At 42.0% G+C, this 27,489-nt stretch overlaps 1 protein-coding gene across 11 annotated transcripts in view; it reads right to left on the minus strand.

The window, feature by feature from the left end:
• Positions 1 to 2,841: 2,841 nt before the first annotated feature.
• kcnc2 (potassium voltage-gated channel, Shaw-related subfamily, member 2) overlaps positions 2,842 to 27,489 on the minus strand; it is a 35,499-nt gene continuing 10,851 nt past the window's right edge. Inside the window, exons 2-7 of one of the 11 annotated variants that reach the window (XM_088289038.1) lie at positions 9,848 to 10,781; positions 8,856 to 9,026; positions 7,699 to 7,831; positions 7,174 to 7,283; positions 5,899 to 5,992; positions 4,679 to 4,789 (exon numbers count right to left, since the gene is read on the minus strand). In XM_088289038.1, coding sequence (XP_088145164.1) covers positions 5,931 to 5,992; positions 7,174 to 7,283; positions 7,699 to 7,831; positions 8,856 to 9,026; positions 9,848 to 10,781 — 1,410 coding nt within the window. In that variant the 3' untranslated portion in view covers positions 4,679 to 4,789; positions 5,899 to 5,930. Of the gene's footprint in view, positions 7,832 to 8,855; positions 9,027 to 9,847; positions 10,782 to 27,489 lie in introns of all 11 variants that reach the window. The other 10 variants (XM_088289037.1, XR_015842376.1, XM_088289042.1 and 7 more) reach the window with 10 other exon arrangements.

The following is a 27,489-nucleotide window of genomic DNA, read 5'->3' on the forward strand; positions in this document are numbered from 1 at the left end:
GGAATCCAAACCAACCGGAGCCACAATCAAGCCAACAATGTTCTGATTTTTAATTGGCCCGTTATCACACACAGAGTTCTTCATCCACCCCGTGCTGCGCAACAGCTTCCCCATGACAACTGATGAAAAGCTTTCCTACCTCTGCAAACACGGCAAATCGGCCCAGCTAAATTTAGCGCACGAAAAAACGAGTGTCGCCCGCAACGCCTGATGCAACAATTCGCACCGGCTTACCTTTGCTTGACTGGCTCATTAAGACGCTGCTGGGCGCAGACAGTCTATGATCTCTCACCGTGCGGTGGACATGGAGGCAGCTGAGCCGGATGAGAGGTTTCTGCTGATCAAAAGGTCTCAACTAAATATTTGAAGAATTATTTTTCCTCGCCCTGTGTGCCCGTGTTAATCTCCGCATCATTTTTAGCCACCAGACGTAGACTACAGTGCAGGGGTGGGCAAACTTTTTGATTGGCGGGCCACATGTTTTGGTAACCTCACCTTTTCGGAGGAAAAAAAAAAAAGAATTTAATTTTAAATAAAAGTGAACAAAAACATTCCAACAAAATATATATATTTATGTCTGTGAAAAAACAATTTTTTTTAAAAAATAAAACATGAACAAGGTTAATTCATTACATTTTTTTCAAATTCAGCGGGCCGGATTAAAACGTTTAACGGGCCGCATGTGGCCCCCGGGCCACAGTTTGCCCACACCTGCCTCAGAGCATTCTTCATGGAGTTGATGGCAACATCCACTGATGCTATGACTAAAGAAAAGCTAAAAATAAACGGAGGAGTACACATAAGTATCCCACATGCTCAGAGGAGTGAAGTGTCGTCATGGCCGGCTGAAGTGATTGCAGCTTCCTGCGCATGACCACGCGAGCACCCCGCTGCGTCTTTCCCGCGCCGTGCTCGTGCCATCTCTCCTGTTTTGTTGTCGACTTCCTAATTAGAATAATTCCGGCTCCGTGTCATTGTGCGAGTAATTTAGAGCGTTACCGTGGCTTTTTGGAGTATGTGTGGTATAAAAGCCTGTAAATGGAGCCTCCACTCACAGCACCTGAGTCACTCGGCTCTCGACGGCGGCCTCATTACGCGCCACTTAGCGAGATTTAAATGTCACGTCGCAGTACGACGCCTTTTTGTTTTCTGACAGCATCGACAAAAGGTTTGGCGTGTTTTTATCAAAGCAGTTTAAAGATGGAATGACGTCTTACTCGACTTTCAAGATTCAAGTTAACACTAAGAATTACGAGGTACAATGAATGCATCTTCGCGCTGCTCTTTTCGTTTCGAGCATCTTTCATTTTTAAGAAACTCATCCGTCCTCCTCCCCGAGGCATGGGAGTGTGCCGTGGGTGGATGTAGGATGCGGAGGATTCTTTTTTTTTTCCTTGAATAAAACACACTCCCAGCTCCGACTGTTTACATCTCCGTGGCACGTCTGTGGCTGTTTCCATGGCAACCCGAGTAAAGATAGTTGGAATGCCTCAGAGATCCAGAGGCCCCAAATGGTGCTTAAATGTGAGACGTGAGTTGAAGAGTGAATAGGTGAGCACGAACAATAGCCGTGTTGACAATTTCTTTCCGAACCTGTTGAAGAAACGTACAACCAAAGAGAAATGCAGTTTTCAATCACAAGGAATTACTTTTGGTATTCTGATGCCTCATGTTCCACAAAGTAGCTTGCATATATGCATGGGCCTTCAATCAAATATTCAGTGTCTGAGTTTCCATATATAGAATGGGAAAGTCATGTTGCCTTTTTTTTTTCACTATCTCATCTATAATTGTGGCACATCACACCCAGCCCCTGTGACTACGATTTTCAATGCGGAACCATTCCCGATAACAAGAGATGAAATAAAGCAAAGTGAAAAATGTCGGAAATCACAAACCATGAAGATTAAGCTTCGAGATTTATTTTTTATTTTTTGCAGCACTTTAAAGTCAGGGAAAAAGAGAGAGAGAGAGAGAGAGAGAGAGAGAATTTCACTTGCTCTCTTTCACACTAAACAAATGGTTGAACAAACTTGCCATTTTTGGCATCGCCTGAAAGATGACTATTTTGGAGGGACAATATTTTGGCCTGAGTGCGATATACTGTCTTATAATAATTAAAAAAAAAAAAACAATAACAATAATAGCCCATAATGTACATGTTAACCTAAAAGTAAATAAATCATGCTCACCAGAAATGCTTGCTTTGGCCAATCAGAGAACGGGAAAAGGATGACATCATTGTGAGACTTAGGGTGGTTGAATTTGACATCTGGTTTCGTGGAAAAAAAAAAAAAAAAAAAAAATAGCCAGCACGTGGATTCTGAAAGGCCTGGGCAGAATAGATGTACCTGGCAACACAGACACTGAAACCTGATTGGAGGAAAAATAACAATAAGATCCACATATGCAAACAGGATAAAGCGCAACAAAGAGAAGCAAAAAAAATAAATAAATAAAAAATAGGCTGTTGGGAATAAATCAATATAATTAAATGGAACAATGTTATAAAAAAAGAAGCTGTATTTAGAAATTTTTAATAAAATAAACACTTGTTAAATAATTTTAAAAAAAATCACAATACCTAAATTAAAGTAGAAAAACAAACTTCTTAAAAATTAAATATACTGTACTAAAAAGTGAAATACAACTGAACTGTACTTTGATAGCGATTCTTTCACATACCACAAGAGGGAGCCCTCGAACGACGTATTTGAATAAGTTTGCGTGCGTACAACACTTACCTGTGTGTTGACGTTTTTTTTAGTTCTTTTTGGTAATTCAAAACAGCCCCAAAAATAAAACATTTATGTCATGAAAATGAAAACAAGAATCCACTCCTTAAAAGATAAATAGTTTATGTGAATCTTTCACATCGTATTCACTTTTATACACATTGTTCTCCACATGATATACAGTGTCATTTCTTTTTATTTTTTTTAACTGACACATTTTTTGTCTTTTTTGTCTTTTTAGCATGCACTTCAGAACGCCAACGAAGGCTCCACAAATACAGACTCGAAACTCGAATTTTGTCCTCACGATATAACATACAAAAAAAAAAAACGTGAACTCGGATCAAAAAAAGCTCGACGACGTCTGAAGACACGATGGAGAAAGAAGCACAGCATCGGACTACCATGACTTTCACAGGCCATGAACAGTAAGACACAAAAATACAAGTTCTGGATTCAGAAAAATAAACGGCTTGTTTTTTTTTTTTCTCCCCAAGTTACATTTATCCTAAAAATACACAAAAAAACGGTACTCTTTTGTCAGATTCAAGAGTAAAGCAGCGTGTGTACTACACAAGGAGGATTGTGGGTAGAGGGTGACACATCAAAAATGCCACCTGACAGTCCTCTCCATCATTCGTCATTTTTTTTTTTTTTACACTCCGACAAGCCCTCAGTTTTCGACGGAAATCACAGTGTGGATTGGCGCTTTTTCGGTTTCTCGGATTATTGCAAATCAAAAAGGAGAATTAGGGCCACACTGGATAAAAGAAGTTAAGAAGAAAGTCAACATTTGCGGGGAAAATTATGTAAAGAAAGGAATGACATGATTGGAAAAAATTCACAAGAATATTTATTTATTTTTTTTTTCATAGTCTTTTCTTTTATGGGTGCGATTGGCAAATTTGGTGGCAGAAAGTCCACTTGACACCGCAGGTGTGCTTACGTCATGTCGAGACTCTAAAGGACACTCTCTGATTGGCCGCGATTGTCGGCTGTGACCACTCCCACAACGGCGCAGCCCTCCATCCATCTAAAATATTTTTATTACCAATTAAAAATTTTGTCATGTTTTTTTAAAAAAATCTTTTAATAGTACAATAATGCTAATTTTATTCTCATATTTTCCTTTTCAGTGTGGCCCTAATACAACTTTTATTAAAAAAAAGGGATCTAACTGTTTGGGTACACAGAATTGCTACTGTCCAAAAGTAGCCATTCTGGAATTCCCACTTTTTTTTTTTTCAATTGGTAAACTTCTGCTACACAATTTGTCCAGACCCAGAACAAAAAAAAAAAAAACATTGGGATACATTTGGAAGAAACATTTTTTTTTTTAGCCAGCGCTGAGTCATCCTCTCATAATCATTTGGTTCATTTGCAGCACTAACGCAGGGTCGTTGCATGTTCAATGCACAGTGGGAGACTTCAACAAGCATCACGGTGGGAGGAGGCGGGATTGGGGTGCGGGGGGCGGGGACATCGGGACGACGACCCTCTCATCCGTTTCTGTGCTAATCTCGAAAAGTGACGTCATCAAAAATCCACCGACACGACCTTTCATGTTCTCAATAGGACACGCACGTACATTTAACACACGCCGGACTGAAATTGACCCAAAAGCGGAGATGTCACATTGATTCAAAGTAGCACAGTTGTCGCTCTCTACTGAATATACTCAATGTCCACAATATGAAAACACCCCATTGTAGAACACAAAGTGCCTCGACTAATACACTTATTGCAAGGAAGGGGGGGGGGGGGGATGCCATCGTGAGATTTGAGTGCCAGACGGTGCAACGTGAACCAAAAAAAAATGCGCTGCCGTGGGTGACTTATTTACACAAGTCTATTGGAGCACATGTCCTGTTCGCTTTGGCCTCTTGCTCAGGATTAAATGCTTGGTCACAGTCCTCCTGGATTCTCAGGGGAAGGGGGGGGGGGGCACGAGCCACGAGCCGAGAGGACGGCCGTCTCCTAGTGGTTTTTGCGTCGACTCCCCCCTTCATTGTCCTGTAGTAGCGGCTGGAATGCCTCCAAATGGGGTCGTCCCGCTGCAATAGGTCCTCATATTGTTAGATAGTCTCACCCCAAGGGGGGGGGGGGGTGTTAATCAAACCAGAAATTAACTCTCAGCCCGTCTACAATAAACATATCGCCATGCATGTGTTGTTTGAAATACATGCAGGATGAAACATACATGTGACGATTGTGTTTTTAGATGGAAGTGATCAATAATTTAGTCAACAGACAAGGAAGAGCGCTTGTTTTTAGTTGACTTTCTGTCGGGCCAATCTATGGGCAAAAAGCATCATCTGCAAGCCAGTTGCTAGGCAACCCTTCGCTAGCGGTGGTATTGGAAGAATGGGTGAGGTCCAAGTGTGCAGGCCCACACCTGTTGGAGCATGCGGGGAATTTTGTTGGATCGGGGTACGGTATCATGAGGCTGATGGGAAGGTGCATGAAAGCCACGGTATGGACGAAAAAATAAAAATTAAATTATGAACAGTTGTGTATTGTAATCGAGAAAAAAAAAAAAAGAGAAAATGTTTTTAGCTGTTTTATCGTAACAAAAACAAAAAATGTCACGCTGCCAGAATCACGTAATATTAGTCGGAAAAATATCGCAATGTCATGATAATCTCAATCTTAGTTCCCAAAAATAAATCGGCGAATAAAACTCGTAATAATAAAATGAAAATGTTTTTAGCCGTTTTATTGTTACAAAAACAAAAAATGTCACGCTGCCAGAATCACGTAATATTAGTCGGAAAAATATCGCAATGTCATGATAATCTCAATCTTAGTTCCCAAAAATAAATCGGCGAAAAAAACTCGTAATAATAAAATGAAAATGTTTTTAGCCGTTTTATTGTTACAAAAACAAAAAATGTCACGCTGCCAGAGTAATGTAATATTAGTCGGAAAAATATCGCAATATCATGATAATCTCAATCTCGCTGTCCTGTTAAAAACACGTACGCCCATTTTTGTAATTGTTTTTCATTTTTACATTAATGGGATGTCTGGAACGGACAAAAGCCATTTACGAAAAAATACTAAATAAAAATATGAAAAAAAAATGGAATTCTTCAGGGACCATTGACGATATATTACGTCAAAAATTTAAATTCCAGGATTGTCAACTCAAAACGGCGGTTACCTTTCTGCCAAGGCGCTGCTTTCCCAAAGCCATTAAGATAGAACGCCACTCTCTGCTTGTGTGAAACCAGTAAACACCATCTCTTTGCAGTTATCTACGAGTGAACAACCAGAAACATACAAACAACTTATATGCGCATATATGTGCAGTCATGTGGAAAGGAAAGAACACCGTCTTTCTTGATTGGGCGCATCAGCTTTGACATGAAGTCGGATGACGAATTACGTTTTTGGGATAAGAACGATTTGAATGTTTTAGTACTAGCGCCACATTGAAATGACTTTTTAGAACAAAAATGAAGTTACAAAGTTAAATTCAATGTTGTGATATGAAAATATGTTACGTCACTAAATAGAAAATTGTGATAATACGTGGGGAAAAAAATTAATGGGCGATGTTGTCAGAGTAAAATTGCGACAATTACGCAAAAAAATAAGATGTCAAGTTACGAGAATAGATACGATAAAAAGTACTGACGTAAAATTATATTTGAGGGGAAACGGTTTTACTGTTACGGAAATTAATTCAGAATAAATAACTAAATTGAGATAAAAAAAAAAGTCGCAAGAATAAAAATGCCAGATTGTAATAAGAGATGTAGATATGTTAATATTACTTTTATCATAATATAATGAAAAAAAGTACACATGTTTATGTCTGACGAGTAAAGGGTCAACAAACTGCCAGAATAAAAACTGAATATTATCAGGAAAAGGTTTGAACATGACTCAAATAAAATGTATGCTTGTAAATTTTTCAAAAAAAAGGAAACAAAAATAAATAAATTTGACACAATAAAAAATATTTATTTTTATATTGCTAGCATAAAATCTAAATGGGGGAAAAATAAAAAAAAAAGAACAAATTAGTGAAATTATGGGTCAATTTTGTAATTTCTTTTAGAATAAAATTGTAACGACAAAAAAAAAAAAGTCGAAATATGATTGCCCGAAAAAAAAAAAAGTCCTACAGTTATCAAAATAAAATTTACAAATTTGCTTGAAAATTGTTCAAGAACTTAAGTGATTCATGCTGCATCAAAATGTTTTTTAAAGAATATTTTAACTGAGAATCAGATTTTATTCCTATTCATCAGAATAATCCTAATTTCACAAAACCTCCAATAACTGACTAACCCAACAGCGCCTCTGCAGGTTGACGCCAAGTATTGCACTCCAATTTTAGCCAAACAGGTCCTGATCCATAAAACCCAACCGAAAGCGTGTGTCCAGTGCTTCCTTTTAACGCATGACGGCATATATATGATATTCTCACAGAGTGCCTGATGTGGACTCCCCCTGGCAACACGGCTTGCAGACGACGACGGTTTACAGAGTGGCGTCCATGCAAAAACATGAGCAGGTGAAGAGGGGCAGACATACGCGCTGGAAAAAATAATAATAAATGGAAAAAAAATATATTTTCTTATGGAAGCACATCATTTCCCTCTAGGTATCGAAATAGAACATATCCCTGAATATAAACACGTCCTTTACCAAATTTTATGGCTGCAACTTTGAAAGCCACCAGTCATTTTTTTTTATTGCAATATGACAATATCAGATTAAAATATTAAGAAAAAAAACCCCCAAAAAAAACAAAGGGAATTCAAGTGACACAGGAGGATGATGGCCAAGCACACTCAGGCGGGAGTCAGTTGATCAGTCTTTGCTACAGGTGCTCAATATTAACCACGAGATCTAGCACAGTTCAGTTTGTGATCGGATATGAAGCGGGTAATGCTAAAAAAAAAAAAAATTAAATTAAAAAAAAAAAGTGTGGTGGCGCCGGATGTCTCACAGGATGGAGGGAATAGGGGAACGTGAGCGCCGGAGCGGGCAGGGCGATCCGTAGGGCGAGGTGACGGGAGACAACCTCAGGGCGTTACCAGCCATGCCCGCTATGTTGTTTAAACTCCGAGATTTCTCGTAGCCTTCGGATGGGGCACGACAGAAAGGTGGAGGTGGTGGAGGAGGAAGTGCGGGATATGAACACACACAGGCAGGCAGGCAGGCATCCAAGTCCAGGTCGAGTGAACCATGGCAAGACAGGAGACAAGAGTGAGACAGAGCAACTATCATATTGTGTATGGTGAGTGCATGCACAGATTATTTCCCGGACAATCACAGGAAAGGCTTGATGAAGTCTTACGTAAGCGCACAATGACAATCAGGTCATCAATCAAAGTTAGCAAAGGGTGCATTCTCGGATAACGAAAGGATTATCTTGAGTGATTATCCTGCAGGCCAAATAATCGATTTAAATGACAAGATTTTTTTTCTGGGGGAGGTCACAGATTTTTTTCCTGTGTATAAGTCTTGAGCGAGTGATCGAAAGTGTTATCAAACGCTTAAAAAAAAAAAAAAGAAAGGCCAAGACGTATAAATACGTCTTTGGGATGCGGGGGACTACATTTTTAAAAAGGTGTGTGTATGCCTTGTGGAGTGAATGAGTTAAACATCGTGAAAAGAGCTATGCTAACGGTTACTTATTACATGACTTCAGGACTCCCGGTTTGCAGGCGAATGACGGGAAACTTCGAAAAACTGACGGCAGCAAGTTTTTCAATCGTCACTAACCGGATCAGACGACTAACAAACACTGCGGTTGCTTCGAACGGACTGTATTGACAATATATATGGAAATGAAATTTAGCCATGACGGAAGCGCGGTTCAAATGACGGAGTGACGAACCGGCAGAATTTACTGACATGCCCATCTCTGCTGATTTGTTTGGAGAAGACAAAACCAACCACTGAGTGCGCAGTTTCTAGCCGCCTGTGGACGCGAGTCATCAATTTTCATCAGTGAATTTGTAACCGGTTTATTAACTACGGCACTCGTACAGAAGTCTTTCCTCATATCACCCTTAAGGGGGTGTTTTAAATATTTATCTCGATAATTCTGACAGATGGCTTTTAAAGCAGTTCGCTTGGAGAAATTCTACAGATCCTCACCTGTTTTTCTTATGCCTCCATCCGCGGGACAATTGTAATCGCTAGCAGCAAGTAGAAAACACGTCCCCGCGCTCCGCCGCTCGTGTTCCCGGGTGCTCGACCTTCGCATGGGGACCCTCTCCTCTGGAGACATGGTCAGGTCGCTGCCACCGCTACAGTCCGCTGACAGAACTGCGAGTGGTATAACGAGCATGTCAAACACACTCTCACCTTCACGTTCCAATTGTTCCTCTGATCCTTTTTAACGCTGGAGTGATGAAAGAGGTCAATAGCGATGAAGCTATTTTGCTTCACCACCGAATTCAGTGAATTTGATGAGAATACCGTATTTTCCGGACTATAAGCTGCACCCGTATAAAGCTGCGGCTTATATACAGGTGGGGCTTATAGTCCGGAAATACGGTATTTGTTAATATTCGCTGCCATTGACAGACATAGAAGCCGAAAATTGGATTTTACCGGGGTTGGCAGTGAATTAGGAAAGACCGGCACAGAGAAATACTGTGTCTCTACCTGGTACGGCGGCTGCACTGAGGCAGACGGAGTGAGGCTCCAGAGGACAATCAAAACAGCGCAGAGGATTATTGCCTGCCCTCTCCCCTCCCTGTCGGACATCGACACCACCCGGTGGCTCAGCAGAGCTCTCAATATCGTTAAAGACAATACGCACCCGAGCTCACACCTGTTCGACCTGTTGCCCTCTGGCAGGCACGACAGGTGCATCAAAACTAAGACTAACAGACTGAAAAACAGTTTCGGATTTATTTTCTATCTAATTATTTCATCTTGAATCAATCTAATTTATATACTTCTGATTCTGAACAAAGGCACGGTTATTTGATGCATCTCAAGATTATCCTGAGAGATTATCTTGTGGTGTCACTTGTTTTGATGATTTTCCTCCCCTGACCCGAAAAGACTCCGAAAATCAGCCAGGTCACACAACGGTGAATTACAAAGCGTTCTTGCCGATAAGAAACTTGTGGTCTTACCTGAGCGGTTGCGTTCAAGTACCCTGCCGCCCTTGGCGTGGCACGGGTCACCTTGAGTGCTGTTGCAGGTGGTGGTGAGTTCAGCTTTGCAGTAGGTCGGGGACCCCCCCTGTACTGTCTGAGGGATGTGTTTCTTCCGCTTCTTGGGGAGCTTCTGCTTGGCCATGGCCAGGGAGTAGTACATCCCAAAGTTATTGACGATCACAGGCACGGGCATGGCTATCGTAAGCACCCCCGCCAAAGCGCACAGCGCCCCCACGACCATGCCCGACCACGTCTTTGGATACATGTCGCCGTATCCCAAAGTGGTCATGGTGACCACGGCCCACCAGAACCCGATGGGAATGTTCTTGAACTTGGTGTGGAGGCTCGCCGTCGGGTCATTGGGCTTCGCGCCAATGCGTTCGGCATAATAAATCATGGTGGCGAATATTAACACCCCCAACGCCAAGAAGATGATTAGCAGCAGGAATTCATTGGTGCTGGCCCGTAGCGTGTGGCCCAACACCCGAAGCCCGACAAAGTGACGGGTCAGCTTGAAGATACGCAGGATACGCACAAAACGTACTACCCTGAGGAATCCCAACACATCCTTGGCAGCTTTTGAGGAAAGGCCACTCAGACCGACCTCCAAGTAGAAAGGAAGGATAGCAACAAAGTCGATGATGTTGAGCAGACTCTTAACAAATTCCAACTTGACCGGGCAGAAGGTCACCCGGACCAGGAACTCGATGGTGAACCAGAAGACGCAAACTCCTTCCACGTATATGAGCGCGGGGTCGGTCTCGATCTCGTACTGCGGTCCCAGATCGGGCAGGCTGCTGTTCCGCGTGGCTTCCGTCTTGTTGATGATGGTGTGGAACGCCTCGTGGGTCTCCAAGCAAAAGGTGGTGATGGAAACCAGGATGAAGAACAACGACGCAAAGGCAATAAACTGCAGGGAAGGAGAACAGAGACGCAATTTACGAAGGATTACGCTGACGTTGCAGTTTTATAAAGCCTCCGTGCAAAATGAGGATAACTCATTAACTCTTGAGCGAGAGAGTAAACAAAGACAAGTTTAATTAACTTGCTTCAATTTTAAATTGCCTCCAGAGAGAGATGCAATCTATTAGCGAGTCAACCAAACAAGCACGCGCTTCTCCTTGTGCCACTTGTTGACATGAAGCGCGGGAATACGGATTAAAGGAAATCTATTAACGTTGGGCGGTTTGTAAAGTAGGAAGCGAAAGTTGGCGGAGAGATCTCGTGGGTAGTCCCTCCTTTTTGCCACATTTTGAATACAATGCAGTTAAAAAAAGTATCAGAGTAATTCTACCTCTATATCAAATTATAGTTGGCCTGTGGCGCTCGATTATGCCGGTGTGAAATATGGCCATGACATGAAATGAAAAACGTACTCAGAAATGGGCCGTCTGAAAGGCGTTGAACGGCCCTCCAAAAGTCATTTGCGCAAAGAGAGAACTCGTTTAGCATGCGAGGGAGTGGACGTTTGACATCAGGATGTCAACAAGTGTTGGACGAGCTAGCTTCTCTTGAAAGGTCCGTCAAGAAAATGACCTCGCAAGCGTATCTGCAATTAAATTCCCTTCTTCGGCCATTGTGGTTTGAAAAAAAAAGCAAGAATATAATTTAGATTTTCCAACGGTCGCCAGTGACGACTTCCGGGTGAGTTGATTCCGCATCGCGCCGCCCTCTCACAATCACAAGTCGCGTTCATCACCTTCAGCGTAAGCCCGCGAGAAGGCTCATTGTAACCAACTCGCGATCTGATTGGCTGTCGCAACTGTCTATCAAATCTGAAAGTCGATTGGCTTTGACAGAACAGACGCCCCGCACGATGGTATCTGAAGGCCTCGGACGAATGGCACGCTTGATTGGTATTATGAAATCTGCCTGGCAACACAAGCTAGCTGAATTCTGATTGGTTAAAAACTCTAACCTACAAATTCAACACTAGAATACAAAATGACATCAATGTGAAGAATATGATCATGATTTCTTGATTATGTTCGGCCGGCAGAGAAAGCCTTGCAGGCCTTGACGCCCCACCACTGCATTTTCCCATGACTGGTTACTGATTAATTATCTTACAAATGTTGTATATTCACAATAATTAATTTTTCAAAGATAAATATAAGAACTGCATTTAGCAAAAGACAAGACTCCAAAACAGACAACTCGGAAAGAAAGCTGACACAATCAGTCAGTATCTAATGATGCTTCTGTGTTCCCAAGCAGCATTGTTCGCAATTTCCACGCCAACCATCCGGGGAGATATAAATAGCAACTCCACTGGAAGTAGTTACGCGCTTGGAGAAGTAACATGAAAGCTCTCCCGGTAAACATCATTTAACTTTTAGCTTCTAAAATATTCCTACAGACAAAGAGAGTCTACTCGGCAAAAAATAAATAAAAAATTGTTTCCCAGCGCCAGTGGAAAAAAAATGCAAGTTTTTGTGGCTTTTAGAGGGAATGATTACATTCATGCGGTCAAAGACAAAAAGGTTATGACTAATTCAAAGACTGCAGACAATGCGGTTCAAATATTTGTTACAAGTAAATTGGACTTTAAATGTATAAAAGAAATTAAATCTTCGATCAGTCAATATTTGGGTTAAAGGATAAAATTCAGATTTCGGAGCCATTCGGAATTACCCGTTTGATTGGCTTGAGGGATTTTAATAACGGATGTCATGACGTAATTAAACTTTTTAAAAAAATTTTTTCTACTTTTCCTTCCGTTCTTTTCTTTCTCTTGCAAGATTGTGTTGTCCTATTTATTCCAACTTTCGCCGTGTATTTCCGGTCCTGGACTACAAAGACCAAGATTCTGTGCGGTTGAGCATGCACAGAGTGTCTCGTGCGATTTGGGTACTCTGACCGGCACGTAGTCGTAAAGATGTAATAAAGGTGTAATAATCAGAATTTTAACAACCTGAATGAAGGCATATTTAAATGGCTTTTGAAAACCGGAATACTGCCTATATATTAAAATGTTTATTGACGACATGTAAACATAGTCAACATTCCGAATGACTCTAAAATCGTGAATTTTCATTTCTTACACTCCACTGTCGTTTCTTTGAAAGTGACAACACCAACAAAAGGGCACTGATCGAAAAAAAAAACTAAATGGATGCTTGACGTCTTTAGCCGTCAATGGCAGTCAAGGAGTTAATATACAGGAGAGGCTCCAAAAGTTCCTCCTTGGAACCGTAAAACCTCATGTATATATTAAAAAAAAAAAAAAATGTTATAAATGATCTATAAAAGCAAACAAAGTCAATGTCATATTCAAATGCCAAATTGTAATGCACTGCAAAATTTTGGTCCGTCACTAAATCAACGTGAAAGGTTTCGGGAGGCAAGACACAACAAAGCACTTCATTATATGACGTATTGTCTACTCAAAAGTGACAGTCGAATCAACATCGCAATTCATTTATTTGACCCTTTTAGACGTCGACGACGGGGGAAAGTGATGTGTCCTTTTGTTTATTCATGCTGCTCTTATCCCGCTTGCACTCGCACCGAGTCACATTGAGGAGGAAAGACTGCTAAGCATGTACTCGGAAGATTAAAGTTGAAGAGAGGCAAAAAAAAAAAAACCTAAGTAAAAGATATTGTCGCGATTGAGGTCGGAGTTATTTGATCGGGAGGAAAAGTTAGGCAGGACGACGCTTTTGGTAAATTAATTCAGTCGAGACCAGTTGATCTGCGCTGGCTTTTTAAGTAAGGAATCAAATAAAAAAAAAAATATATATATATTTTAATGATACCATATTTTGGCTGAACCTGGCTTGGTGAGTGACGTGGGCGTCAGAGAAAAATATATATTTTTTTTAATTATTTTTTTTTTTTTTACAATTTCTGTAATTAATGAATAAAAAAAATGACTGCGTTAAAATCACAAAATCCATTAAATCCGCTTTGGCATGCTGCGTAATAGCGGCCGGTCTTTAGGAGGGAACGACTCACGCTGAGAAACAGGCATGAAGTGTAATTTCATTTCCTTCTTTTTTTCTTTTTTTTTTTTTGTAAATCACATTCTAAAATCAAACACCAGTTAAACCAATATTATGTTGTGCCGTTTCACTGAATGACTCTTTAAAGCCCATTGTTGCGTAATTGAAGCGCCAAGTAATTGACTTCCATCTCAGCCTCATTCTTTCGAGACTCGCTTGGAAAATTGTGAGGTTGTATTGAAACAAAAGCGGGCTGAAAATAAAGCCTGGGAGAAAAGGTCCCAGAATATCCAGCACAGGAAATTTTCCTTTCATCAAACACGATGCCGCACGTCTTCCCTTGATCAGCTGCCGCCATGGTAACGCCACCCTCCATTTATTTATTTATTTTTTTGGGGGGTGAATTGGACGATGCAGTAGGAGAGCATGAAACGACCAGGAAAATGATTTGTACTTTGATTTGAATCGGAGGTCCTAATTTGCATATTTGGAGGGAAACTATAACATAAGTTAACATGGCGCGATGGTGTCGGGGTCCCGTCCCAATTCCATCGTCAAAACTCTGAAGCTAAAGCAAAAATTTGACCCGAGCAGTTCTGTTCGCATGGAATTTTGATTCAAAAAGTCACAAACTGATATTTGATGGCTATTTTAATCCGTGGGCCGGTATATCCGATTTATCAATCGCATTGCGACTCCATCGCAGTGCAACGTTAACGAGAATGACAATGAACTAGGCAAGCGGCGGCGACAAAAAAAACAAAAACAAAACTTTTTGAAGTCGCTAGCGCACATGACAAAAGGATTTGCTGTTCCCCTTGTTGTCTCCCATCTTTGTCTCCTGCTGTTGCTGATACACACACACACACACACACACACACACGCACACACACATCCGCTTCCTCATTATGCAGCCGTGCTGTGACATGACAGCCAGCGCACTGGGGGAACACTGCTAAACCCATATTGCTTTTGGCAGCCACGGCTAAAAATAAATAAATAAATAAATAAATAAATAAATAAATAAATAAATAAAAGTCGCCTTTCAAAAATGTCTACGCTCATTTGAATTATTCATTCCCTTTTTAAGATGACGTTTAAAGTGCGGGCTGTCGACTTTTCACTGTCACAGAGGGGGCAATGGAAAGGCACATTCGGGACTAATGAAGGCGAGGCGTTATCGTGTTTGTGTTGGAATAATAGAGCGGCGTCTTGGGAGTTCAAATCGTCTTTCGATTCGTTCCGGCTTGTCATGAAACGCCGGCGAAAAATTGAATTCCTTTAAAAAAAAAAAAACACTCGGCCAGTAATGTACGTTAGAAAAACATATTTAATGGGACTTCGCTTGTGCTCGCCTTGACCACCAGGGGGCAGTCTCATAAATGTGCAGTTACACGAAGCTCTGTCAAATGCAGTAATCTTGGTTGCTCTTTGCAGAGGATAAAGAATATATGCATGTGGGTATCGTTATATTGTCATTCGATAGACATTTATGGGGAATTTAATCGTGTGTTAGCATGAAGCTAGCATCCCGCAGAATTTTGTTCCGGTTTAATTTGACAGTAATGCACCACTTGGTCTTTAAAGGCTCTTGGGAAAGTAATATAAATAAATAATGGAAGGAATAAATTTGAGGCGCAGCGACGACAAAGTGTTTTGCTCCAAACTGTCAACAAACGTACAGTGTACACTACGGAACATCACAGAAAATAAATGCTACATCACAGCCAGCAAGGGGGATAAAAATAACGTCGCGAAGGTCCCAGGGAGACGGCGAGGCTAAAAATAAGCGTCTCACACGCGCGCTTTTGTGTGTTCGTCGCCTGTTCATATTTCAGCAGCTCGGCTATAGCGGACACGTGCCATTGATGCATGACATGTTGATGTTGAGACTGCGCGAGCGCGTCCGTCGACAGTTTAGCAACAACAGTGCTGATGCCTTGACGACGGCTGCTAATTTGTGTTGTGTTGCAGATTTTTCTTTGAAGAGCTAGAGACCAAAAAAAATGAAAGTAAAAATAATAAAAGGGCATGTTTTAATAATAATCCGGGTAGGATTTTTGGTGGCTAGCTAGCTAGCTAGCATGTTCCGTTTTTAGCTGCCTTGATCCCCCACGATTAAACATTAAAGAAAATTTTTTTTTCTCTCTTCTAAATGCCACATTTGGGATTTTAAAATAATACTTCCCCAAACAGCCTGTCTTTACAAAAAGTTACGAATGAGGCCACTGACAGGCCAGCGTTTCAATAAAAGACACAACCTCTTTGATTTGGTGCGTTTAAATCCGAGCTCCCAAATCCTGGGAGACTAAATTTGACATTAATCACATTTCAAGGCAAGGCCACATATGGAAGTCTGACGGGATAATCAAAAACAGAGGAGGGATCAGAAAGACGTGGACGGGATGGCAGACGTGTGGCCTCATTAGACGGAATCCGTCGTGATATTTTAATAACCGGCGGCACGTCTGAGCCGGTGTGGCGTGAAGCGTTTGGCGTTGGAGGCGTCTGACTGAACAGGATTAGAGATAAATGCTGACAATGATTTTTGTTGAGGTCTCAAAGAACTTTGCCGTTAACTCATTGAATGCCATTGACGGCTAAAGACGTCAAAGATCCTTTTTTTTTTTTTTTTTTTTTTTTTTACTCGGTTGGTAGCGAATCTGTCACGGCGTCATAATCCTTGAAGTGACCAACATATGCAGACATATATTCTTTATCCTCTGCAAAGATCGGAAGGAGTAGTTCAAGGTCAATTCAAATTATGGTGCTATTCTTCTTTTTCCAAACCGTAAACGTACGGGCAAAAATATCCACCACTGAACTTCACTCATTAAAGAAAATGTCAAGCACAATATTCCATGCAGTATCATCACGTAAAACGTATACGGTACTAACAGTGAGATGTTCCAAAACTACTTTTAGTTTCTTGTCAAAGAGGACTCTCTTTGGAGGAACAAATGACGATTTACGTTTGTGTGTCTTTCTCGGTCGTGATTAAAAGCCGAGTTGGCAGACATTTGCTCAGCCCTCCCAAGAATTCCTGAATACATGAATATATTATTGTCATCAGAAAAAAAATGAATAAAATATCCACACACACACACCCACACAAAAGCAAACGTGCAACTACACGGAGAGTGGAAACCCGGCGAGCAGAAGCGTGATACGTCTCCCTTAATGTGTGAGCACGCTCGCGGACATGCGCACGGTGCCGCTACAGCTGACAGCTGCAGCCCTTCGCAAAATACGGATTGTCTATAGCATTTGCCGTTTGGTCACACTCGGATTTTCGCATCTCAGTTTCATGTGGTCGTACACTTGAAGTGCACAAATGGTGCAAAAAAAACAAGAAAAAAAAAACCTTTCAGACTAAAAAAATCATTCGCAGTCTGGATGTGGAGTCCGAGAGTTTTCAGAAGTTGTCAATAAAAGCACAAAAAGTAGCTACGATTTGTCGATTTGAGGAAAGAAGGGTGAGAGGGTTGCTAAAAAAATAAATAAATAAATAAATAAATTACAAAAAAAATCCCTTGGGCACCTGTCGTAGCTCCGCCCTCGGTCGCCATGGTAACAAAAGCCATCATGTGACATATATCGTGTATTCTGATCTAAGAACCAACGGAAAGTCTAACTTAATTTTGGCATTAATATTAAGTGCGAATGTACTTGAATTTAAAAGTTAAATACAACTGAACTGTTTTGTACACTCGCGGGAACCACCACGAGTGTTTCTCGCCACATTTTTGAGAATCAAGGGAAAACAATAAATCAATGAAAGAAAAAAAAAACATTTAAAAAAAAAAAAAAAAGGTTTGAAATTGCCGATAAATGCCACAAGATGGCAGCAAAGCACCACAGGTCAAAATGAAACTCTTCAACTAACTTTAACATATTTCCTCGATGTGAATTTTTAGTTGAATAATGGAGGTTAGGCTAAAAAAAAACAAAAAAAAAAAACACCAAAGCACTCATTCGTGAGTCTTGTCTGACTTCCATTCTAAAAATCGTAATCCGCCAAACAAGCACTCGCAAGGACCAACGAATAAGCCGAGTAGAAACAATAGCGGCTCTTTTACTTTATCGGCTTCATTCACTGACAGAGTGCACGGCAGCAGCTCAGCGTTCTTCGCCAGGAGACGAGGTAGGGGCATGGACTGTTGCTATGACGATGAGGAAGGTGTAAGCGGCGGTAGCGGCGCGCTGTGACAAAAGACAGGAGCCGATCTGACAATCGAGCCTGAGCTGAGCTGAATGTCGAAGTGTTTTGACGAACGCAGACTTGCACCCGAGATCTTTACCACCGTGACGTCGAAAGGCAGAAAATTCATTCAGACGCTTCGTATGCCACACCAAAATAAAACGACTGTTGGATCGCAAATTCATGAATCGCAAAAAAAAGAATGACAAAATCCCATTCCAGCACGCCCAATAACATCGTCATATAAAAATCTTTCGGGAGGCCCCAAATGGGATCGCGGGTCAGAACTGACTCATGTTGCGCCATTTTACTGCCCCCCCCCCCTTCAGGCAATTTGAAATTACAGCGCCTATTTTGCCGTTACGTCCAGCGAGATGAACACCCTCGGGCCAACGGGGAGTTAGTGTTACAGCTTGCCAAATGAAAAGGTCACCGTGGATGTAAAACCATGGCAATGATGCCTGTGGTGTGAACATTTCAAACACCCCCCACACACCCACCCCCCCCCAAAAATAAAAGTACAGAAAACAAGCTTTTTGAAAAGATACCAGTATAACAATTTTACATTTGAGAAACTTTCCGAATTATTTGTTATTTAGTAGTAGTAGTAGGATTTAGTCGTGTGTGTGCATAATGCGTGTACGTACGGACAAACATTACATCATCGCTTCAGCTTCGAAATTTAATTATCTCCGTCATCTTTGAGCAATTACAAGCTGCGTATAACGGTCGAATTTCCAAAAGTCCGCCATGGTCACATGCATCAAGATACATCGCGATCTCATCCAAAAGAGACCCAGTGCTGCCATCTGCTGGCCAGAGTGTTCTTTTTTTTTTTTTCAACTTTCCCACTTTAATGATCACACTAGAGTTGGCTAAGGCTTTTCTCGGACCATTCCCATTTAAAAAAAAAATCTAGTAGATGTCAGCTCGTGCTGCTCGTAGAATGCACGACTTTTCACGTCAATGGCACTCGAAGAGTTAAGAGCCAACTTTCAGGTTTAGTATCATTTATTACCAAAGAAAGTTCTCAACTCTGAAACCAGCATGTTAAATGCAAATCGAGGTCATGAGATGGCCCGTGGCTTCAAGCGAAGCTGCGCTGTTGAAATCGGACACGTCTTGTTTCCGGTGTCACTCAGTGCTCAGTGTTAAGAATTATATTCTTACGAGAGGTACGTGCAACAACAACTTGCTCGCATCAATTATTCAAATGTCGGGGTGCTTTAAGTCCACACGCTTAAGGCATATATGACCAATTAGTTTGACAAAGTAACCACTATTTTTCTTCCGCCGTGACAATCCATAGACCAACAGGTGTTTCCGTGGGAACCGGGATGCAGGCTCTCTGGACGGTTTCAAGCGGCCCAATTTGACTGATATTTTGTCTATTGGCGTCAATAAACCAGAACTATTGACAGACAACACGAGGCTTTTATCGCCGTTTTAGCATCGTAGTGGATCAAAAAACCTCGGAGAACAGTCACATTTATGCAAATGTACGATGACAGTGTGCCAAAACGCTCTCTGGTATAAAACCAACCATTAGTGCAATAATTGCATTTCTGTCTGAAAGCCTTTGAAAAAAAACAAAAAAAAAAACGAGACAGCGGTAAGGAGACAACCAAGCGCAAGAAAAAAGGGAGGCATGAAAAATGGAAGACAAAAGCAGATTACAGACATGGTGAAAGAGGAGAGCGAGGCAAGCGAGTGACGATAATGAAGGTTGCCGCTCATTGTGGCTCGCTCCGATTCTGACCGTCCATTGTCCGACTATTCCTCTTTAAATAATACCGATAAAATGGAAAAGCTCTCATCGCCCGCGTCCATTAAGCCAAATCGCACTCTGTTCTGGAAGAAAAATGTCTTTAATGATTCATGAAGCGGATCCCATTACGATCAAACAGACTGGCAGAGTAGCAGCGATATACCGCTAGAGAAAAGTTGAGCATTTTTAATGTTGAAGTATTTAACCAAATACAGGTTCGGGAAATCTTTGCCCGTACTTAAACAGAACGTAAAACATTTTTTGCTTCGACTCAATCGACCGTGCTGCTCTTTCTGGTGTGCATGCCTTGGCCACCAGGGGGCGGTGTAATAAACACGGCAAAGGGGGCCAGTTTCAACTTCTCAGCAGAGGATAAAGAATATATGCCCGCTTGTATTTTATTATTTTTTTTTAAGTATCTGTTATCTTGAAGAGCTCAAGTCTAGCACCAATGTTTCCAGAAGCATCCATGGATCAGTTTCCAGTACACAGCAGCACCCCCCCCTAGTGGGTATTTATCAACACCAGGAATTATGGCTGAACTTATCTGGCGTTCCGCATCGAGTTAAGGCCAATTAGCCTGGAGGAAGTGAGCGGAGCCATGGCAAAACAGACCCGGCTTAGAAGAGGCACACACACACACACACACACACAATATAGCCCTATAGCAATGATTATTACAGAAACGACTTCCCTACACCATCGCACCAACGTGAACTCAGCTCCAAGACGAGAACTAAAACTAAATATAACTCACCGCGCACCCCGTGGCGGAGTAAACAAGGGCATTACTACACTTTGAGCTAATATAGAAGTTTTTCGGAACAGTTTTTCGGCACTGGAATTCTTTTGTATTGTGATTCCACCAATTTTCACCACAGTCGTCAAAATATTCCACTCATTCTTGGGAACAGTTCCCATTGGATCGCATGTTTAAAGACATGCTTTCCTCAAAATATCTGTCCTATCAATCGGATTCTGTCCCGGTTCGGTCTATGGGAAGAAAGAGCACACGCGAGTCTTCCGCGCCACAGGTCAGAATCCCCGGGCGTAGAGGTGAAGAAATGAGACACCAATGATAAAAACATTGTTTTGTTTTTACCCGAAGGTGACAAAGATAGAAGCGACGCGACAATGGATAGAGTGATGAGGCAGCCCTGCAGATTGATGTTCACATGAAACGAATTACCCGAGGGGGGGGGACTGTAATGCATTCTCGTATGTGATAAGAAGACATCGTGGCTGAGAGCTGAAAAACAAAAACAAAAAAAAACTGCTCGGAAACACATTTAGATGGTTCTCAGAGACGATATGTTTTTTTTTTTAGGTTTTGACTCTCTCACCGTTGTGTCTGGGTGTCACCTTCTGCCGTGAAAGCACGCCAAGGAAAACAGACACTAATCCCTCCCTAGACTCTCCGCCGGGTTTGTGATTTCCAAATTCCCCCCGTCTCAAGGTCACTGCCATCCATGGTCGGAGAGACAAAGGGAAAAACTCAAGAATTGCAAAGTCAAGAATTATAGAAACCTCATGAACTCATTCACTTCCAGCGGAGTAAAACAAAATTGATCTTTGACGTATTTCGCCGTCAATGGTAGTCAACAAGTTAACAAGTGTGTCAAACTCATCACTTGCCTCATTGTTTTAAAATGACCTCATCACCGCATGATGTATTTAAAACAATCAAGAATCCGGAGAGTCACGTTTCATTTGCGTCTTTTTAAAATAAAATCTCATTACGATGCACGGAACTGAAGAGAGAAAACTATGAATGGATTAAATTAAACTGGAAACACCTGAAGGTTTTTTGACAAAAAAAAAAAAATTAAAAAGGAGGACACACATTGCTAGGCGGTCCCCATACTCCAGGGGGACAGGAAACACTTGATATGCACTGTGCAATACTCACACTAGACACCGTTTGAGAATAGATATACTTCACTTTTTTTGCATTTATTTTAACAACGCCTGAGGGACGAGCGTGACAGGAAAGGAGACGGCTGCTGGATGGAGCCTGGTTCCCCAATCGGGCCTTTTGCTCACACTGGTTGAGGTGGTACCTCAATGTGAGGCTGTTTGCGCCGCGGGGTTCAGTTAGTCCAGGTGTGGGCAAACTACGGCCCGGGGGCCACGTGCGGCCCGTTAAACGTTTTAATCCGGCCCGCGGAGCTTGAAAAAAATTAAATGATTTTTTTTTTTTTCTCCGATGAGGTGAGGTTACCAAAACACTCCATTCATCTGCTCCTGGTCCGGCCCATCTGTCAAATTTCAGAACCCATTGTGGCCCGCCAATCAAAAAGTTTGCCCACCCTTGAGTTAGTCCATCCGCATGACAAACAATCTGACCTCCCGCGGCAGCCATTTTAGACTTTAACTTGATTCATTAATGTGCTAAAAATAAACGTTCTTTTGTATCAAAACGCCAGCACCTTTCGGGAAGAGAGACGTGAGCAAAGAAGCGCAATTCGGGGGGGATTGCAAAACTCCTGCTATGACGAGTAGCCAAACAGTCTCCCGGACAGATTTGCCGTTTTAAGTCTGCGTGTGGTCGTGCAAGGGAAGCAGATACAAAATGTTCAAAAGAAGTATTTCCTTCAAAGGAAACCAAAGAACAAACTGTGCCAGAAAGATCAGAGCCAGGGAGACTTGGAGTACTAAGACTACACATGCCGTCTTGGAGGTCAGGAGAAATTCCGAATAATGAGAGCACACTCGTCAAAACTGTTCCTATTGAATTTTGTTGCCGTTGAGTGAAATGCCTGAATTATTCTGTAACGTTTGACAAAAATTGTATTCTGCCGTTTGCCAGAAAAGCCTTCACGTGTTCAATTAAATCAACTTGTTGAGAAAGAACAAATGAGAATCGTGATAAGACGTAGACTCAACTTAAGCGTTCTGATCCGAGGGATAACCCTGAAAGAGCCGTCTAAGAATATCCTTCTGGTGGGAAAAAAAAAAATGTGGGAATGTAGGCCAAGTCAGTGAGACGCACGATTCGCGGAAAGCCAAGAGACTTGGCCAGATTTGAGATCATCCCCAGTGAGTCTGGGTTTTTTACCACCCCCCCATTTCTGATTGATCGTCTCATCTGGCTCATCAGGTGCTCTCACGGGACCCGTATTTAGATTACCGTCATGAATATAAAGTTTTTGAAAGAAAAAAATAGGCAAGCCGGATATTAGAGAGCTTGTGGTTATGTCCTTTTTTGGTGAACTGGAAGTGTACGTGGCATTCGGTCAGAAAATTCGATATCGCCGAGGTCAGGGAGGAATTTCAGTTCCCACGATCACACGGAGGAGGAATTCGAGTTGTGATGGATGTTTGGCAAATACACTTCAATGAAAAAGGAAGCTTTCGGATAAATGCCCAAGTTCCGCCATTTCCGGACTATAAGGTGCCTTTTTAACACGGCAACTGACCAAAGAGAAAAAATTAAATTGAGATTTTTTTAGCGTATTTTCTTAACTATAGGGCGCCCCTACTGGTGAAAGAAAAATCTAGAGAAAAGCTGCACCGTTGTACTAGCCGCATGGTTAAAAATCTAGGAAAAAAAGTAGCTGCTTATAGTCCGGAAAATACGTTAATATGAGAAGAGTGCCTAATTGTCTTGGGGCAAACACGGTCTATACCAAAATTTAATCCATTCGCATCCTCGCCGAGTAATTATTAACACACGGACGGGCGCAGACGGGAGACATCCCAGAGGGCTTGGGCTCAGACAAAATGTATCTGCCTTGACGCAGCCGCATGCATTATTCCAACATTACGAAGCAAATTGACGGGTAATCATCTTTGCTCCGTGACTTTGTCCGTCTTTGTGACAGCTCCGAACTTTTCCTGATTAATTGTCCCTAGACACTGATCAATAACAGATAGGTGATCGGATAGAATGACACTTTTGTTGGACCGTTCAATGGGAGTCGGATCATGGGGCTCGGAACCCCATTTGATAAGAGTCCAATGTTTTATTCTTAACCTTGTTGCGAGTTTAGATTTATTAACCAGCAACCAAGACCACGCTTTCTAGCTTGCTCAATTTCCAACAACTGCGTCCCCTCGTGTGAATTCACGTTTGACTCGCTGCTCAATCTTGCCAATCAGGGATTTACCAACCCTGAATGAAATAGAAAAGACACGTGAGAGGATTTTGAAGTGTCTGACAGCTGACAGTACCGGGAATGATACCAGGGTGATGAAAGAAGTGTTATTTTATAGTAGCACACTTGGGGGGGGGGGGGGGGGGGAGAAGAAAATAGAGCGTCTCAGTTGTGTTACGTTCTGTTACGTTCCTCAAAAGCCCTTTCCCTTAAAACTCCTTACAGGGCTCCAGTAAATGTGGGCACAAAGCCCTTTAGCTTCCAGGCGTCGAGGTATTGATTTGAGGAAGGCCTTTACTTTCCACGCCGCAACTCTACTTGGCTTAGCCTTACTCGTCTTGGTTTTCCCACATGAAAATAGAATCGGAAAAACATCCCACGTTGAATACACTCGAGGAGCTGCTGTATTTACGTTTCTGCATGTAGCTGCTGGTAAGGTTGTTGTGGTGGTGGTATCAGTCTGGAACACTGCTACAACTGCTTCATAAACTACATTCATGGCATGAACAATTTCAAAACTCCAGACCAGGGGTCTTCAATCCTGTTCCTCGAGGGCCGGTGTCCTACCCGTTTTCTAGCATGTGTTGCAGCAGGAAGAGCCAATCCCAACCCATCACGAACCCCAGCTTTAGACCATCACTGATTGACATCTATATCTGGATTAAGAATTCGTGGAATTCCCGGGCCAAACAACAAGTAGAACTATTCAATGGTACTTGGTCATGGGTAGGGAACTCTGGTTCCTGGAGAGCCCTGCTCGTTTTAGATCTCTCCCTACTCCAAAAACAAACGATCAAAACTCCTGTCGAAGCCTGAAACAATCCTGATTATTATCAAGTGTGTTTGAAGTAGGGAGAGGTCTAAAACTGGCCGGATGTTGGTCTCCAGAAACTGGAGTCCCTTCCCCTTGTACTAGGTGGGGCTGGCAAAAAGGAGACCATCTATGAGAGTCTAGGTCAGGTTTTTATCGTTCTGCATATCAATACAGCAACATTTTATTGTCGCAAAGGCAACATAACAGTTCTGCAAAGGTCGGAAATTGTGTCTGGTAAGAAAAGGGAACATAAAGGCCATATGTATGGATGCCCCACGCGATAATTACTTCTATTCTAAAGGGGTTAAAAGGCAGGCCAATAAAACGCGACCTTTTCCCGGAGTTTAATCACTCTCCGGCTCGTTCAGGTGCCTCCCATTCTCGACATGACAGTTTTACAAGTCCTCCTTGTCACTGCCGCCTGTACTCGCCGTCATTAAACATGTATGGCTACAGACGAGGTGGAAAGAAGCATCGCCATAAAGTCGCAGATGATACAACCTTTTACTGCATACCACCTCGTAATCTTTTCATTGAACACTAAAGATAAAGTAGATTCATTTGAATGAAAAATTTGCACGCTGGGTTCTACTAGATCGCTAGAACCAGCGCATTTGGTTTGTCCACAAAACTAGAGAAAGAATTCCAAACTCAGCAAATATTTTGTCAATGAGATTCATGACGAGCTGTTGCCAAATCTGCTTTGACCAAACTGGGTAAGTGGGTCCTCTTTCCTGACTGAAAAAATATGACTCATCCCACCCTTTCCCATTGCACCACTTTAGACTAATGGTGAAAAATAGACCCATCGAAAATATCCAGTCATTTTATCAAACACCACCAGCAGAAAAAGAAACTGTTATTGTTTGGGTGAAGTGGGGGCTCGCAGGCAGACACACCAATCATTTTGACAGAGTAAAGCCATAAAAAGTAGGACAGTTGCGACCCGCACGGGTCAAGGAAGAACACACAATTTGGGAGAAAATCTAACTCAAAAGTGTTGATTCTGACATTTATTTTCAGTTTCACTCCACCGGTTGAATGTGTTCATCATCCTTGGTGAACCAGGAAGAAGTCGAAATCGATCTAGCGCAAAGTCCGAGGAGCAACAGAAACACCCTCCTTACATACCTTCTGGCTGATTATCACCAGGTGTGGGAAATCAACCCAGGTATACTCAATTATCAAGTATAATCAATCTGTTTAGGTGTGTGAAGCAAGCTAGGGTTCAAATAAAAAAAAAAAAATCACAGTCCTACTTTCCGTTTTCTGAGACATTTCTTAAAATCGTTGAGATGGCCTTTAAAAAAAAAATCTGATTTATTCCATTAAAGTTTTCTGAAGAATAACGAATATAGCATGAAACTAAAAATAAACTCTAAAGAAGATCGTAACGTAAACTGTGTCAGTGTTTCCCGTCAATTAATATTAATCAACCAGACACAAAATGAAGACACTCTCAACGAGCATGAAGGCGTTCATAGCAGTGTGGCAGTTTTGCTAAAACGATAACGGATTCATAGCATTTCGATTGGGAAGATTAATTTAACAAACGACGGAACTGAGTTGCGAGCTTGAGAATAAGAAGAAGAATAAATCTGGTGAATAATCAGAACAAAAGGGACCGTAGTTCATTTCCATATTCATTTGAAGTACAAAGGGTTAGTTGCTACAGTAAGTTTCAGGGCTGGTCTCTTACATTCACTTGAGTAACCTAATTCATCACAAGCTATAAAGAACTTCATAAATCACAGAGTGAGAGGATGAAGGAACATTAGCGGTGGTGAATTTCCCCACGGCGAATATACCGTGGCTTGTAATAACATTTCCACGGGCGCTGAATGGGACAGAGACACCTTTTGGAGCAGTTTAGCATGTCCAGTAGATTTTGTCAACGTCATCCCGCGATCAATGAGTACTGTTCGCCTGCCACAGGAAGTGCATTAGCATCGCGGTGTGACGGCGGGAGTGGGGAGCAAAAGCTGCCCAGATGGCGTCAAGGCAGGGCAGCGCCAGTGTTACCAACCTCCTGCCGTCTGGCAGCCGAAGATCAAAAGTGGGGGCTGAGACAATTCCTCATGATGACGACTGTGATGGATTTGGTTTGCTCAATATCCACGCGTACGTTTACCATGCATGCAAAGTATACGGTAATTGGAGTCAATTTTGAAAAATACTCGCGTATGTGACTTGGATTCTTACTGTTTCAAGATCATCCAGTGACGCTTAGAGGGTTAGGGGTCGGGTTGGAGTTGATGAGAACGCAGACACTTCTCTGGACTGTTTCAATGCCCCCTGCAAACACACCCATAAAAATGCACTCGAACATGACTTGGACACTTCTACGCTCTCAAGAGTCCCACGTGACCCTTCCAAGACCAACTGGTTCATGGTTCTACAATCCTGTGCAAATGTGGTGGAAACATAGACAGTTCTAGTGTCTGATCCAGACTCCCACTTGAACAGTTACCATAGTCCTAAAAATACACACATACATGACTTGGACTCTTCTACTGTCTCAGGACTCCCAGTTGACCCTTCAAAGACCAACAGGTTTAGGTTTCTGAGGGATCCTGTGCAAGTGTGGTGGGAACATAGACAGTTCTGGTGTCTGATCCAAAGACCCTCTTGAACACTGTTACCATAGTCCAAAAAATATACACATACATCACTTGGACTCTTCTACTATCTCAGGACTCCCAGTTTACCCTTCAAAGACCAACAGGTTTAGGTTTCTGAGGGATCCTGTGCAAGTGTGGTGGGAACATAGACAGTTCTGGTGTCTGATCCAAAG

The sequence above is a fragment of the Idiotropiscis lumnitzeri genome, chromosome 2 (genome assembly GCF_059441095.1).
Source record: "Idiotropiscis lumnitzeri isolate Australia: NSW breed Sydney's pygmy pipehorse chromosome 2, RoL_Ilum_1.0, whole genome shotgun sequence".
NCBI lineage: Eukaryota > Metazoa > Chordata > Actinopteri > Syngnathiformes > Syngnathidae > Idiotropiscis > Idiotropiscis lumnitzeri.